General features: G+C 33.3%; 1 protein-coding gene across 12 annotated transcripts in view; it reads right to left on the reverse strand.

Moving 5' to 3' along the window:
• Positions 1–18,185, reverse strand: part of da (transcription factor daughterless) — a 333,346-nt gene that overhangs the window by 21,111 nt on the left and 294,050 nt on the right. For all 12 annotated transcript variants that reach the window (XM_072543231.1, XM_072543227.1, XM_072543230.1 and 9 more), the window contains one exon: positions 11,472–11,617. In XM_072543231.1, coding sequence (XP_072399332.1) covers positions 11,472–11,617 — 146 coding nt within the window. The remainder of the gene's footprint in view (positions 1–11,471; positions 11,618–18,185) is intronic.

The following is an 18,185-nucleotide window of genomic DNA, read 5'->3' on the forward strand; positions in this document are numbered from 1 at the left end:
GAGACTCAGCCTCTGTCACACTTAGACCTAAAACACACACATACACAACACTCATCTGGAAAGAACATCAAATCCAGTCAGAACTCCTCACCTCTGATTCGATAACAGCGGCTCCATCTCAACAGCCTCCAAGATGCTTCGCTAACAACCGCCAACGAAAACTTGTCCCAGTGACGTTTTCGGCGCTGCTTTGCCTTGTACTGTGCGACACAAACAAATTCAAGAGCAAACCTGAAGACAGCTAAATGGGAACAAATCACGTTCATATCCTTTCGAAACAAAGTATCCTTACCTATCCTAATAATAAAGCAAGCTTCTGACAAGTATCAAGCAAGGTAGTTCTATCATTAGGTCACAGTGCAATCAAATTTAATGACACCTGTACTCAAATCCACTTTGTCTCTGACCTTGAGATGTGCAGTGGTTTTTGAGACAATCTTTTCTGTCTTTGCTGCCATGCTCTCTTCTTGATTTGCGCATATGTTTACGGCTAAAATCAAATTGGGCCGTATGTACATTGTTTTATGTTGTTTTAGTGACGTAATCATATAAAATGGCAGACTTGTGCCCTTTTGTAAAATTATTTTAAATTAAATCATGTTGCAACTAATACCTCACTTGAAAGCCAGTGTGTCGCTAACTATATTCCTAGATTCTTGTTCTTATTTTCTTATACTGTTTCAAAATGGCGACTGTTCAATGTTCTTAAACGTTTATTTTATAGAAAACGCTCGAACACATCAATTTATTTTTTCAGCTTCCCACCTTCTTGTTTGTTATTGACTTCTATCAAAAATACGCCATCAATATTTTTTTAAATTACAATATGTAGCATATGATATCATTTCAAAATTCTTGGGTGATACAAGATCTTTCAAAAAATGTATGACATATTATTATATTGTTATTTAAGATAAATAAAATAAAATTATCTTTTATGTGACGTTTCAACTTCCACATCTTTTTTTCAATGCATTTTTAAACAAGTTTCATGTGTTATTTGAAAGCAACAAAACAACATAAAGGTTACATATTATGATAACTTGGACACTTATTGTACAGATACAGGATTATGGCTTTAAACATCTATTGGTGTTCATCGTAGCAATCTTGACTTTGTTTGCCACATGACGGCTCAATGGTAGTAGTGTTATACAATTTCCGTATATTTTGAACCTTGCAGAAGGCATCATTCATTCCACATTCTGCGCAAGACACATTGGTAACACGGTCAACCCACCATGTACATAGGATATGTCTAGAATACATTTCGAAAGCCTTGAGACGATTCATCGTTACCTTAGTAGTTAATATCTATGCTTCCGTTATGTACGGCAAACCTGTGAATATGTAGCATTTCAGCAGACGGCATTTTGTTTTAAATGATATCTTTGTTCCCTAAAATGGTTCTAATCCTAACGAATGCCGTTTTTCCTTTTATTATTTGTTGTTGAATTTCTACTGAGTGATCAGTAATTTAACTGTGTTCATTTCCCAATAAATAATAAATTCTGTATAGAGTCGCCGTTGACGGCAAAAGACTCGCCCATACAACGCTGATTAGTACTGACTGTGCGACAATTGAACGAGCGATTGTATAAGTATCATGAACGTGAAGAACAGAACATATAAGTGTCATCGAATGCGATAGTCTGTGGACTAGTACGCATTTCGATGCGCATCGCCCCGCCTCGAATTTTCCCATTGGCTCTTAACCTGGAAATCCCTATTTATCGCTCGAACAGCGCATATAAATATTGGCGATTTTCAGGTCAGCCAGGTCAGTCCCTCACGGGCTCTCCGAGAGCTTAGTGCTCTCGGGGCTCTGCTTCCTGCATTTATTTTCCATACTCTGTGGCTGAGAATTGTTTCAACTTAACTTGGTGTTTTATTTCGACGAAGAAATTGTCATGTAAGAAATATCTTGCCTTTTTCAAGGCAAGACACCGAAGATAAATATTTTCCAAGTCCATAACCCGAAAATGGACTTAAGTAGAGGAGCTCTCGACAGTATATTCGAAGCCCTCTACAGGGCACCCGGAGACAACAGAAGGTGGTTAGACCCTTAATTGTTCCCCCGAGGTGACTAAGATGGTATTGAATGCTAGGCTTTCAAATGGGAAACACATAGAGCACCTTTTATATCGACAACACTGCTAAGTTAGGTAACACAACTGTAGATATAATAAGTGATACGTGTCTTATTAATTTTTATTTAATAAATTCCTTTATAAAAGATATATTAACATAAAAACCATATCGGACTACATCACAGAACGTTTTCGGAATAACTATTCCATCATCAGTGCTATCTGGATTTATATGTTTGAAACCACTAAATATATGGGTAAAAGCCCTTTAAATGTAGTTAGATTAACTTTTAATTACATCTTTGATATTGAAAAACTATGATGTTTAAGTTAAAAAAGGAATTGATCACATGGCAACGTAGGGCTCCAATGAGGTTGCTAGTCCTTAGACGAAGTGTCTATGAGGACTTGTTGATAGCAACTGAACAGACTTGATAGCAACTGAACAAGTCCTCACAGACACTGACTAGCAACCCCCAATTTTAAATAAATAATAATTTCCATTTTAAGGTCATAAATTCTCTGTATTTCGTATCAGAATTATGTTTTTAATTCCTTAATGGACAGGCAGGATACCCCTACACCGAATATAAAGGATATGTTGACTGATGCTTATAAACTCGAATATGTCAAGGAACAACGAAAGAATGGCCCTCGGTCCCGGGAAAAATTTCCTGGCTTGGCATGAATTTATTTATCAATTTTATTATTAATACCTTTTTTTAAGACAGAAAATCGAAAGAAATATTTGGCAAATTGGAGTATTACTGAATACTATTAATGAGTACTAAAGATACATATACGTTACAAGAACAATTAACACTAAATAGTCACAGTGACCTAAACTTCGCCATCTGAATACAACTAATATTTAGGGCATTTTAATCAGTTCTTGGAGTTCCAACCTTGTATAAAATTTCAAGTGGTTTGTATTGAATGAGAAGTGTAAAAAATATTTATGTCACTCGCAAAAGAGAATACAGAAAAAACTCTAATATAGAATACAGAAAAAATATTTAAAAAACATGAATCATTTAGCATTAAATATTCAAATAGGTCTGTATTTGGTATCAGAAAATTTTGTCTATATATAATAATTTATGAATTAATACAGTATTTCTGAGGTACATCACATTGCATTACCCATTCCTTGAAGACATGACTATGGACGCCCTGTAACAAATTCACGACAATGAACAAATACAAATTGTTAAAACATAACATTATAAACAGTCACTGTTTCATGTGCCAAGATATTGGTTTCGTTTTCTGAATTGCAGAATCAATCCAATTACCATCGTTATTTTTGTTTGCCATAATTTTTAGGTGCTTGACGAATTGATTCATCCAAGTGTTTCCATCTATCAGATATGTTCCGTCTAACCATCTCCCAGCGTCATATTCGAGTAGTATCCTCTTCCACTTAACAATTGTTAACGAACTTATTGTTCTTTGTCATCTAACTTCTTGTATTTAGTCATTCTGGCACATATTGTGACAGGAGTCACACTTTTTTTCTTTAACATAAAAAATTTTAAAATCTATTATTTGTACCATATTTGTGAAAGGGATTTTGTCGTTTATGCATCTCTTTTAACTGTTTTAAGAGATCACTCAGCGGTCATATCTAGAGGTATATCAAATTAACCTACGCTTCATATAGTCCAAGAAAAGAAGATCGTTCTCGTGACACTGACCGCTTCAGGCAAACGAAAGTTGTTTTAAATAATATAGACCTCTATAACAAGAACCTATTCATGTTTCTTGTAGTCGATTTTCTGACTTTGATTAGCTATTAGCAAATTAAGGTCAAAAAACTGTCAATTTTAGCTTTTTTCGTCTATCACCAAAAAAATGAAACATTTGAGAATCAGTAACTTGTGCGTCATACAAAAGCCTTCAAAATGGCGTTTTTTAAATGTTTCTATCCTCATTTGTTGCTTAGAAAGTTGCAAAATAAGTCAAAAATTTCGGTATATTTTATAAATGTTAATAACTTTTTAAAAATGAACTCCACTTTGGAAACCACGGCTTATTCCCATTAAAGTAGTAATTACTTTAATAATTAAATTTACTATTAAATGATATTTATTTATATTTTCATAATTTCATATAAAATTAATTTCATATAAATACAAGTTGTTTACAAGTAAACATTTTAAAAATTTTCATATACAGTCACAGCGGAAGAGTCCATTTGTGTACCTAATGAGGGGTGGCCATTAGATAAACAAAATGTCAAAACTGACTATAATTTGTTATTTTGATTTTTGAAATAATTCATATTTTTTTTTAGATTTAAAAATACAGAAACACAGTATGAAACGTCGTGCTAATCTACAGGACCGCCTACTGTAGCACTTTTTTTAATTCACAGCAGTTTTGTTTCTATTAATTAAGAGACCTAATTAGCGTCATTTGAAAGAACATACTTAAAGTTTTAATATGCCAAATTCGTAAAAGATTACCTTTCAACAGAATCGTCCACAAAGCTTTAAAATGTAGTCCGGTTTTGAAACTCGTGAGAGAGGTGGAGGGGAAAAGAACTGTTAACTGTATCTCTGGTTCTTGTTTATGGATTTCGACGTTTCTTTTTTTAATTTGTATGTACTTTTTGTGTGCATTACGAATATGCATTATTTAAATAAATAAACTGTTAAATAAACCATCTAATTTGTTACAATGTAACAATTTTTTTTAATTTTTTATTATTTTTTTAATAGTATTTGAGATATTTTTTATTGTAAAACATGGATATTTATGATTAATATATACTACTACTACTAAGGATTTCCACAGTTTTCACTGTCTTCCTTCACTCAACCGTTTTCTCCAATTTTCCCTGTCATTCCAGTCTCCATCTCGCAAGGTTCTTTTCTCCATAGCCTCGTCGATTTCATCTCTGAATGACCTTCGGGGTCTTCCTCTCTTTCTTCTTCCAAACGGGCTCCATTCTGTGATTTTGTTTATCCAGCGTCCTCTGTCCGCTCTTCTGACGTGGCCGTACCAGGATAGTCTCTTCTCCTCTATATAGTCGATTATGTCTGATTGCACTCCCATTCTCCGCTTAATCTCTGCGTTTTCAATTCTGTCTCTTTTTGTAAGTCTACAGCTTCTCAGGAACTCCATTTCTACTGCTCTTATTCTACCTCTATTTCTCTTGTTTATTGTCCAGTTTTCGGACCCATATGTCAGGATACTTCTTGTCAGGGTATTATATATTCTCTTTTTGTCTTTATCGTAATGTTCTTATCCCACAACACTGAGTTTAGTTGTCTTATACAGTTTCTTGTTTGTCTCAGTCTGTTGTTTATATCTTCTTCTGTTGTTCCCTGGTTCGATATTATGGTTCCTAAATACTTGAATTTATCTGTTCCATTTATTTGTCTTCCCTCGTCTATCTCTAGGTTTCTCATATCCTTGTTTTCTGTTGTTAGGTATTCGGTTTTCTCTAAGTTTATTTCCATTCCGTTGTTTTTATATTCTTCTTCTAGTTTTCTGAGCATAAAGCTGAGATCTTCTTCATCTTGTGCGATGACTACTTGATCATCGGCAAAACTTAAGGTGTATAGGTATTCGTCTCTTACTGGTATGCCCATTCCTTCGCACTTTCTCCTCCATGGTTTGAGTGTCTTTTCCAAGAATATTTTAAACAGAGTAGGGGACGTAGCACAGCCTTGTAGAAGTCCTTTTGTCGTCTTAAATGGATTGTAGGCTTTATTTCCACATTTAATAGCTACTTTGTTTTCTTTGTATAGTGCTTTAACTGCTTTTATTAGTGTTTGTCGGATTCCGAGATCATTCATTGCTTCCCATAATTTGACTCTAGGTATTGAGTCATATGCTTTCTTTAGATCTACAAAGACCAGATGGACGGGTCTACCTTTTGTCATTTTCTTCTCTATCAGATGTTCTAATGTGTACGTATGATCTAGGCATGATTTTCCTACTGTGAACCCTGCTTGGTCTTCTCCAATTTTTCCTATTATTTCAGTTTCTAGTTTTTCCTTAATAATTTTCCCGTAAAGTCTACCTACCGACGATATTATACTAATTCCTTTATAGTTTTCACATTTTTTCCTGTTTCCTTTCTTATGTATGGATGTGATGTATGCTTGTGTCCATTCCGCAGGTATTTCTTCTCCATTTAGTCCTCTTTCGAACATTCTATGTAGCATGCGGAATAACTTTTCCGTTCCGTTTTTAATTAGTTCGTTTGGTATTCCTCCGGGTCCTTTGGCTTTTTCGTTCTTCAATGTTTTGATTGCTCTCTTAACTTCTGCCAGGCTTATTTCTATCTGGTCGTATGCCCCATTTCCTGCATGTTCTATATTCTCTTCCTGAAATTGGGGACGGTTTTCTGTAAGTAGTTCTACGTAGTATTCTTGCCACTCGTTTTCACTAATTTTGCCGATCTGGGTTTTCTTTGTCTTATTTCGTTGAAGTGCTTTTAATATTCGCCATGATTCTGAATTTCTCGTTCCTCCGATATGTCGTTCTATCTCTGTGCATGCTTGTTCCCATCGTTCGTTCTTTTCATTTGTTACTCTTTTCTTTACCTCTCTGTTTTTCGCTCTATATAGGTCTAAGTCTTCCTGTTTTTTGGTGTTTAGGTATTTTATGTGTAGTTTTTTCTTTTCTTTTATGCATTTCAATGTGTCTTCCCTTAATTTGATATTCTGATGGGTGTTCCTTTGGTCGTCTTCTCCAAGAGCTTCTAAGGCCGCTGAAATCAGGCAGGTTTTTATGTGTTCATGCATTTCATCTAACGTGTCATATCTGAATTCTTCTAGTTTTTGGTCTAGTCTTCTTTTGTATAAATCTTTTATTGATTCTTCCTCCAATAGATGTAATTTGAGCCTCTTTTCGTTTATTGTCGTTCCCGTTGTAACAATCGATGTATGTTTTTGTTTTGTCCAGATATAGGGGAATTCCATCCATGCCACCACAAGTTTGTGATCTGTTCCACACTCTGCCCCTCTTTTCACTCTGGTGTCTTTCACTTTGATGGAGCTTTTGTGGTTCATGATAATGTAGTCAATAATGGATCTTAGTTTTCTTGTCTCTTGAGTCCATGTGTACTTATGTATGTTATTAATATATACTTCTTCAATAAACTTAGTAAATAATGTATTTATAATAGATTTAATATAAAAAAAAAACAAATTATCCTATTCAATTATTTCTAAAAATAGTATTTTTTTTATGGAGAGCTTTGGAAATAAAAAATCTCAAATAAACTAGGATTTATTTCTTGCTAATACTATATTAAAATTATTCTCGTTTTCCAAGCACTCAATTTGAGTTGATCCATCCCAATTTTCCCACATCTTCTCAGTGCACTAGGCACATCAATTGCTGCAATGAAGTCCAATTCGCTTGCAGACAGTTTTGTAAGAGCAGGCAATATGTTTTAATAAAACCTAGTTTATTTTAGATTTTTTATTTCCAAAGCAACACATAAAACAATATTATTTGAAGAAATAATTGAATAGGATCATTTGTTTTTGTTTTCATAAAATATATTATAAAGTATTTACAAAGTTTATCGAAGAAGTATACAATAATCATAAGTATTTATGTTTAACAATAAAAATTACCCCAAATATTACTAAAAAAAATAAAATATTGTTTAAACAAATTGGATGGTCTATTTAACAATTTATTCATTTAACTAATGTATATTCGTAATTAATGCAAAAAGTATATACAAATTAAAAAAGAAACGTTGAAATCCATAAACAAGAACCAGAGATACAGTTAACAGCTCCTTCCGCCTCCATCGCTTCGGCGAGTTTCAAAGCTGGCCGATTTTGAGGACACCATTTTAAAGCTGTTTGGACTATTCCATTGAACGGCAATCTTTTTTGAGTGTGCCACATTAAAACTTTAAAGTGTGTTCTTTCAAATGTCGCTAATTAAATCTCGTAAGTGTGAAGCATTTACAAATTCTTTGATATATAAATTCCTTGATATATATTGGAATCCCCTCGTATATGTATTAAATTGAAATCCCCTCATATATGCATTATAATAACAAGGAATTTTTTCCATGTTTCTTAGTTCGTATCTTTCAAGTTAAAACCCAAATAATATTTTGTTCTTTTCACGTCGATAATAAATCATTTTATTGTTTGTTTATGTCACAGGAGCAAATTCTTCGATATTTTTTCTTTGATCGTTAAACCGCCCGATACTGCGTTTTCAAATTAATTCAATTCCCGTTTGTGTTTGTTTATACCCAGCGTTTTGGTTATTCTAACTTATGCGATGAATTTTAGAAGATAATTGCTCATTCTTACTTGGGTCGCTGTAAAAGACACTCGGCTTAGGTCTGGATCCAAATGTATTCGTCGAATTTGTAAAGTTTTCTGTTTTTGCCCCTTTTTCTTGCTCCAGGCAATTCTGATGTTCCAGTTTCCTGTTTTTTTTAAGAAGTCCAGTCTAAAGTTGCATAAGTGCTTCTTCAATCTCGCTGTTCCTGTTTTGTTCCTGAAGCAGTTTGTTTAATTCCAGTTATATTTCCAGAACTTTAGTGTAAAACTCCAGTGCAATCCAGTTAACTTTTTGTGTTTAAATTTAAAGTAAAGACAGACATTTTTTTTTAAATATATTGCTTTCATTAAAATTGAAAAAATTGTAATATTGAAAATTGTAAATTTTAGGATTTGACTTAGCTGTCATTTTAATTTTTCTGTTTTAAATTTAATGTTAACATAAGACAGCTCGCTTTATTATTTTTTTTTACTTTAGTTTGTTTTATTTTTAAAGAAGATTAACCTCCAAGCAATTTTGTAAGTTTTGTAGCAACAGAGTATGTAAACGGCTAGGACACATGTAAGTTTTTTTGTTATTCTTGTACTCTGTAACTATTAATCTATATAGTAATTTGTGTCATTATTTTTATAACTGTTTGTGGTAAGACACAATAAATGTTATAATTTTTTTTTAACATTTTGTTAATTTTTTTAACTAACCCTTTTTTGAGTTTCATTTGAAAAAGATATGTTCTGCATTTCTAATAATTATTTCCCTAGTTACAACTAGTTGTTCTAATAGTTATAATTAGGCACCTCGAAGTGGCGTCCTTTTTAAATTGCTAGAGGTGTTTCCTGTTTCCTTTCTGTGTTTTGTTTTATTTGTCCCAAGAGATTCATGAACTTGTGTTTCATATTTATGTAGTTGCCCCAATCCAAACCCCTTGTCATTTACTTATCCACGTACCCAGCTCTCCTAACAAACCCTGACAAACCATGCCGTCCGCATAAGTTTCGATTTGTTTTGCTTGCCCTATCTTCGCCCCCAGTAATTTCTATTCCCAATCTTCTACCCCTTATAATCTTACCCTATGGTAGGCAAAATAAATTCGTTACAAGTGTTATAAACAAAGCTGCTATGAATTTAAATAAAAAAGGGACTAACTTCATCCTAAATTGTCGTAGGACAACTTTTTTAAATTTTTGAAAAAATGCAAGCTTTCCAAATATGGAAAAATAATTTTCCTACGGGCAATGATTAAAATGATTTTGCAATGTTTATTAATTGTTTTTCTTAATATATTTTTAATAATATTGATAGAATAAATCTTCTTTGATAAGCTACCGTAGAATTACTGTAACTTCATTATTTTACGACAAAAATTACTTAGTGATAAAAACATAAAATATCTTTTAAACTATTGGTAATATTCCCAATATTCCATGTAATATGACGATTTTAAGTTCATTTTTAAAAAGTTATTAACATTTATATAAAAAACCGAAATTTCTGACTTATTTTGTTTAACTTTCTAAACAACAAATAAGGATAGAAACATTTTAAAAGACTCCATTTTGAAGGTTTTTATATGACTTATGAAGTTTCTTACTCTCAAATTTGTTTGAAATGCTTCATTTTTTGCTGATAGGCAAAAAAAAAGATAAAATTGACCATTTTTTGACATAAATTTTTAATAACTAATTAAGTCCAAAAGATCGATTGCGTAAAACATATAGATTCTTTTTATAGAGATCCATACTACTCAAAACAACTGTCGTTTGTCACAAACAGGGTACTTTTTTTGCTTACTTTCCTGAACTAATATGAGTACTCTTCTTTATTTATAATAGGCTTCGTTTAACCCATCCATCCCATACTTTTAAATTAACGAATAAACAACAGTTTTTCAACATAATCTGTAAGTAAAAACATTAGTTTCCCATATACATTAATCAAGAACAAATTCACCAAACAGCATGTTTCCATCACCTGTACAATTTTGAAACAGAACATCTCGAAGACTAAAAAGCAACAATTAATGTAAATATATAGAGTGGAGTGATACACTTTTTTTTTATTAAAAAAAATTCGTATTTTTTATAACTTTGCTTAGCTACATTATTTATTTAAAACATTTTTTTTTCTATGGCCTGCAGATTCTTGGTAAATCGATTTTTTTCGTTTTCCCCTCCCTACGTCGAGGTCTTAGGTCTTGGGGTAACAGGAAAAAACTGTGCATCTTTTTTGGGGTCCCAAAATTGACATCATCAGCAAAAATTAGTTTGTTCGTAAGATTTCAGAGGTCAAGTCTCTGATGACTGGACTACAGAAGTGTCCGTGATTCACAACTTCACGCCAAAACGTTCCAGCGCCATCAATGGGACACAAGCATAGAGGCGATACTTCCTGAGAGGCTCCGTATGTGGAAACCGAATTCAGCCGACTGTAGAGTAAGGGAAACCAACCCTCCCTTACTCTCATTAATAAGTGTAAGAATAACTTAACAGATTTAATTGATATATTTACCTACATAGTAACACGAAATTAGATTAAGGTTGTAATGATGTTCATTAGCTAAAGTATTGGTGAATTATTATCACGAACTAAGTATACAAACATGGCCTTGTTTAGAGTGCCAAGTTCATGTTTAACAAATATTATAAAATATTTGTTAAATTAAAAAATTAAATTAGGGGATAGATGTAGAGATTCCTGCAAGTGTAATGTAGTACGAGACTTTGTTAAGCCCATCTGGGCAACACTTGTTGTTTAGTTTACTCAATAAACTGTACAACATCACACGACTCCGGTTCAAATTCAGCGCGAATAATTATATAGTGGCGGCTCTTACAGTCGGTGACGGAAAATTCCGCTGAGTTGTAGGTTTTCACTGTTCGACAGGAAAACAAAATTTCGACGGAAACCGAAACGATATTGAGTGATAAAAATTACAAACCCGTAAATATTTAAATTTTTTAACATTGTGTATGTCAACTTCCTGTTAACAAATAAATCTACTACCATTGCTGGCAGTTTATAGTATTCGATTTCTGTTAATTTTAATTACCAAGAAACTAACCAAATTTGTTCACTCCACTCTAATATTTAGCACAAAACACTTACCTCGAACTTGCTGTTCCAAAGTCATAATAACTTCTACAGCCATATTCAAAATCCCGAGTTTGGTCTGTGGTTTGTCCGTTTTTAAATGTGCCATGCACATCCTACCTAACTCTTTAAGAGCCTCATTTATATCTCGGATTCTTATTCTAAAACGATTGTAATAACAAATTAAAATATTAAAATTGTAACAGATGGAGTATATGTATAAACATTTTAGATCCGACAAAGAAAATAACCAATGTTACATACAAGTTTGTATTAATACAAAACTACAGAGAGAATACCATCACCTCAGTAAGTATCTAAGAGTTACACTAAAAATTAAATTAGTGTGTTAAATGTCATCTTAAAGTTCACTTTATAATATATTACAGACACTTTCGTACTTGTTCTATTTCCTATTAGTATATTTATCTATTAATCAATGTTAACTTTATAGTCTAAAGAAGGCTGTTTTATCGGTGCACCAAAACCTAGGAACAGTGTTTTTTCTGTTATTTACCGACAAAATGTCTCGAAATTTGGACACTTTATTCGAAATTATGTTGCCTTTAAAATGATGGTTTTACTTTTTTTATTTTTTTGAAACTTCTGTTAAAAAATTAGATTATACTGTTTAACGTTCTATTATAACCAAACTTTTTACGCCCATCACTTGAAAGAGTTTTTTTTTCTGTAATCGTTGATTTTTGTTTCACCTTTCTGTGTCCAGTACTAATCGAGAAAAGCGTGTTCCAACTTTGAAGAAAATTGCTAAAAAATACTAAAATCTAATTTTAGTGAATTGGCGCTTAGTTTCATCGTTATCGCCTTCGTGGCGTCAAATCTCATGTAGTTACGGTCAGTTAGTTCGTGTTAAAACTAATTTGAATGGAGAATAATGTATTTGTTGTCATTAAACTACCCGTCGGCCGGCGGCACTGAGTAAAGATGGTCTTAAATGTTATTAGAAACAACTGTTTCTGGAAACGATATAGGATATTACTGTTGATCAAGGTTATTCTTATCTAATACATAACGCTACTTCTTCTTCTTCTACGGCACTACAGCCCAAAATGAGCCTTGGCCTCCTTTATTTTTTGCCTCCACCCTTGTCTGTCTGTGGCTGCTCTTCTCCATACACGGACTCCTAAAAGTGCTTGTGCGTCGCTGCTTACTGTGTCTTCCCAGCGCTTTCTTGGCTTTCCAACTGGTCTCTTTCCCTGCATTCTGGCGTTCAGTACTCGTTTTGGTAGCCTATCCTCTCCCATTCGTATCACATGTCCGGCCCATTGCAATCTTTGTATTCTAATGAAGTCTGACAGGGGTGTTTCCTTACACAGTTGATAGAGCTCGTTGTTATATCGAATTCTGAAGATTCCGTTTTCCCTCACAGGTCCTAGTATTCTCCTCAGTACTTTTCTTTCGAATGTGTCGAGTTTGTTTTTGGATATTTCTTTCAGGACCCATGCTTCGCTGCCATAACATGCTATTGGCCGAATTAAAGTTTTATAGATTCTCATCTTTGTATTTCGGTGGACACTTTTAGACCGAAATACATTGGAGAGGGCAAAATAAGCTTTGTTTGCCTGCGTTATCCTTTTTCGTATTTCTCCATCCTCTGCTCCATCGGCATATATTTCTACTCCCAGGTATGTAAACTTTCCAACCGTTTCAATGTCATCTTCATGCATAATGTTTTGTGGGATTATATTTCTTCTCGTCTGTACCATTATTTTTGTTTTTTCTGTGTTAATTTCCAGACCTAGCCTTTTCGTTTGTGTTTTTAACTCTGCGTATGCTTCCTGTGCTCCTGTTGATGTTCTACTCATAATATTAATATCATCGGCGTAGGCAGCCAGTTGAACCGTTTTATTGGTCAGTAGGTTTTCTCGTCCAGTTTGCATTTGCCTAACCGCATACTCCAGTGCCAGGTTAAACAATGTTGGTGCCAGCCCATCTCCCTGCTTTAGTCCCTGCGAGATTTTGAAAAAGTCTGTCCGGTTGTTTTGTATTCGTACACATGCCTGAGTTTCATCCATTGTGGCTTTAATGAGTCTAATCAGCTTATGTGGTATTGCTAATTCTGCCAATATATAGTATAGTCTGTCCCTTCTGACTGAATCGTATGCCTGTTTGAAGTCTACAAACACGTTGTGAACATCAATGTCGTGTTCCCACGATTTGCTCAAGACCTGCTTGACTGTAAATATTTGATCCATTGTCGATCTTCCCCGTCTGAAGCCCGTCTGATATTCTCCAATAATATTTTCTGCTAGTGGTTGGAGTCGCTGGTTTATAATATACGTGAGGACTTTATACGCTGTACATAGTAGAGAAATTCCACGGTAGTTTTTGCACTGGAGTTTGTCTCCTTTTTTATAGATTGGGCATACTATACTTTTCTTCCATTCGTCGGGTATTTTCTCTTCTCTTCTACATAACGCTACATTCTACAGTATTTCCTGTCCAGCTTAAACAGTGACATTTAAACAGTCATGCGTCATGCGCAAATTTGAAATTTAAACTTTTCTGTTTAAGGCTGTTTTAGCAGTTCAAGCACTGTATCACTTACTTTTCTACACTGCTTACGCCAGACGATCTTTACTCAGTGCCGCCGGCCGACGGGTAGTTTAATGACAACAAATACATTATTCTCCATTCAAAAATTAGTTTTAACACAAACTAACTGACCGTAAGTTCATGAGATTTGACGTCACGAAGGCGATAACGATGAAACTAAGCGTCAATGATGAGTAACACGTTTCACTATTAGATTTTAGTATTTTTTAGCAATTTTCTTCAAAGTTGGAACACGCTTTTCTCGATTATTACTGGACACAGAAAGGTGAAACAAAAATCAACGATTACAGAAAAAAAACTCTTTCAAGTGATGGGCGTAAAAAGTTTGGTATAATCCAATTTTTCAACATAAGTTTCAAAAAAATAAAAAAAGTAAAACCATCATTTTAAAGGCAACATAATTTCGAATAAAGTGTCCAAATTTCGAGACATTTTGTCGGTAAATAACAGAGAAAACTGTCCCTAGGTTTTGGTGCACGGATAAAACAGCACAGATCTTAAATATATTAACAAGTACTGCTTATATCTACATGTGGACCGGAGAAATTAGCAAATAAAAAGGGATTTGTAGAAATTTTGGATAAACAATTTCAATTTTGCAACAACTGTTAAGTGAAACTTAAAACTTTTAAATCTTAATCTTTGTGATATTGTCCTTATTTTCACGCGAAGCCAAAACTTTTTATGCATTTTCAGAAAAGTTAATAATAATTTTCAAAAACTCGATCTTGAAGCTATTTTTGCAATAATTAGGCAATAAATTGACAAAAATAACTTTGTAAACTCTCATTTTAAAGGATTGTTATACTTTTTTAGTAAAATTGTGTCACTTTTCTATATAGTTTACCGGTCTTCACCTCTAGTATTTATAATGAAATAGCGATCTTACATTGTTTATATATTGTTTAGAAGTATCAAATGACGTTTATTCTTTTGCGTGTTCTGTTGATTATATATTGTTATCACCAAATTTATCAAAAGCAGTTTTTAGATACCTGTATCAAATTTTGTTTACAAAAATAATACGAAAAGTCATCGAAATATTATTGTACAAGAATCGTTAGATTGACGAAACATAATTTAAATAAAAAAACAATATAAGTTTGTAATATACCAGGAAAATTTTGAAAATTACGTAATTAATTAAATACATTTTTAATAAGTATTCTAATATGAACTTTAAGATGAAGTACGAAACACATACAAGAATATAGGCCAAAACACAGATTTTCTTATTTTTTTAAAGCATTATAAGACATAAAACATAAAGGCTTACCTGCAAAATAAAATGTTTAATGTTATTAATAGTTATTGTATTGTTATATTGGATTCAAAATGTATTTTATATATAGCTAAATATAGAAATATAAAAAATACATCTGAAGGATGTATTATTACGCACCAAAAGGCATTAATGCCTATCTTCTCGCTCTAAAATTTGTCTTAGATCACACTACATATTTGTGTCTCGACGATTACACACTCGAAAAAAAAAAGATAGGACTCTTCAACAAATTTCCCACTTTACGTAGTGGATATGCTATGTAGCCCCATCTACCTTAGATGACAGAAAATATATACCCCTATGCTTCTCTAAACTAAGTGGCAACCGCCAAATCTTTCAAAAATAACAAAAAATATATCTCATTTCCGGAAAATGTTCATCTATTTTCTGTCATCACGACTAGATGGCGCTACATAACGCACCCACCCTGTAAAGTAGGAAATTTGGTTAAGAATACTGTTTTTCTTTCGCACGAGTAAATTTTGGATCTGTCACTGCTTATTGAGGCTCACATAAAGGCCAAAACAAGTCCTAGGGTGAACGAAGACTAACTTTTAAAGAGAAAAAGCTCTAACTCTCTATATATTATTGTGACTTTGAATTTGAACAAAGACTACCAAAACCAAATATATCAAAAGGTACAATAGCGAGGAATTAGGAGTAGCTATCGCAAAAACCGTGTTAACGTAGTTAACATTGTTATTCTACGTGAATGGAAGTTTGTATGAACAAGGAGAAAAATATTACAAACTTTGAACTATGGGCTTACAAAGAACACTGAGAATGATCTGGGTGGATACAGTCAGAGAGTAGAAGTAATGAAAAGAATCAGAAAGGAAAACATTAAAATTAAATAAATATAATATTTAGGACATGTCATGACAGACAAACGTTGTAACTTTCCAAGAAATAATTCAAATGGGACTACAGGAAGGAGTAGAGAAAGGGGAACTAGTTGTGTTAAACTGCATAGAGCAACGACATCAAACGTATGTATTGCTTACAGGAGATTGCACATACAAAGAAGAACCGGAAAATAGTAAAAATATTAGAAACGATAGAGATAATGGAGAAAACCTGCAAAGAAGGACGGAACTTGTAGTTGAGGAAGGCATAGATACATTGGAGGAAATAAATAGGTACAAAAATAAAGATACATAATGCACTAAGCACACAGATGAAAATATGGAGGAATAAATGGTTCTAGATGGCTCATGAACATGAAAACACTTTTTACAAGATCACACCTTAGTCCAGAGCTTAGAATTCGAATGATCAGATGTTAATTTTCTCTGTTTTACTGTATGGCTGTGAAAGTTGGGCAATGGACTCTTAAAACAGAATAGATGCCTTTGAAATGTTTATATACAGACAGATGCTGAGAATTCCATGGGTACAAAAACTTATTAAAGGTGAGGTACTTCGATGCATGAGTAAACAAAAAGAATTACTCAGCATAATCAAAGAGACCAAAATACAATACTTGGGTCATCGTGTTGAGAGGTAAAAGATATGAATTACTCCAAATCATATTGGAAGTTAAAGTGCAGGGCAAAAGATCAGTTGGAAGACTCCAGAGCTCGCGGCTGAAAGACCTGATGAGTTGGTTTGACCGCTTATCAGTTTCCAAAGCTACAATTGCCTAGCAATTTCCAAAGCTACAGAAGCTACATTTAATAAGAAGATGATCAAGGATAATATTAAGTCATGATCACAAAAAAACTAAAAACACAAAAAAACTCAATCTTTGTTGTGTTTTATTTATCAGCAATGTTGTGCCATTTTTTACTGACAGATTTTTAGTACCTATATGTAGCGAAGAATGATAAAACCTGAGCATGGTTTTATACCTGAATTGAAGCAACAATCTTAAAAGTGCCAAAAAGTTCATGTTTCTGCGTCGCAAAAAGTAAGAACAATTACATCGGCTGGAAAGGTTATAGTGTTTTTAAGGTTCAAATGGATTTCCTTTAGTTGATGAAATATATTTAATTAAAGGGTCAAACAATCAATGAGGAGTACTGCGCATATCATCTTGACAATATAAAAAAAATTGAAGAGTGAGGAGGTAGAAAGTGTAAGATTGGTAAGTGAGTGGTCGGGATGTAGGGGGTGAATGGGAAGAATAGAGGGGAGAAGGAAGATGGTGAGCGAGAGGGAAAAAGAGAGTGAGACTAAGCCATGGAAAGATCTGGTTTGCAAAAATTTATTTGATCAGTACAAAACACCCATACACAATAGGATTGAGAAACATGTGATATAAAATGCTACTATACCGAGTGAAAAATATTTCCATTATATACTTCGACATAGTCACTGGATATCGACGAAATTTTCACAGCTCATAGAAAATAACCAAAAAAATTTGCTTTTATGAAAACAAAAACATAAGACAAACATTTGAAATAAAAAATTATTTTTATTTTCAGAAAAGTTTAAAACATAGATCAAATTCTAGGGACATATTTTCTATTACAAGACTTAAATCGGTATTGAAACAAACGATTTCTTTCGGAAATATCATTCGTAGGATGGGAGTTTATAAAAACCACGCTGCAAAAGACAGTAGATGAAGTTTTGAGTGAGGTACCCAAAGGGCAGCGAGACAACTGTTTTTATGAGGAATGCAGACGGGTAACCAAAGAGAAGAATGACGTGTATCTGAAAATGATCAACAAAAGGACTAGGGACAATATTTAAGAATATTGAATAAAGAGAAGGGAGGAAAACAAACAAAAACAGAAAAAGAGGCAACAAATCAATAAAAAATTCGATTAAATGGAGAAATAGAGAACACGAAAACTGTTTCACAAACTACTAATACAGGTATGGAATGAAGGCACTTAACCAAAAGATGGGAATACTGG

The sequence above is a fragment of the Diabrotica undecimpunctata genome, chromosome 9, assembly GCF_040954645.1.
Source record: "Diabrotica undecimpunctata isolate CICGRU chromosome 9, icDiaUnde3, whole genome shotgun sequence".
Lineage (NCBI taxonomy): Eukaryota > Metazoa > Arthropoda > Insecta > Coleoptera > Chrysomelidae > Diabrotica > Diabrotica undecimpunctata.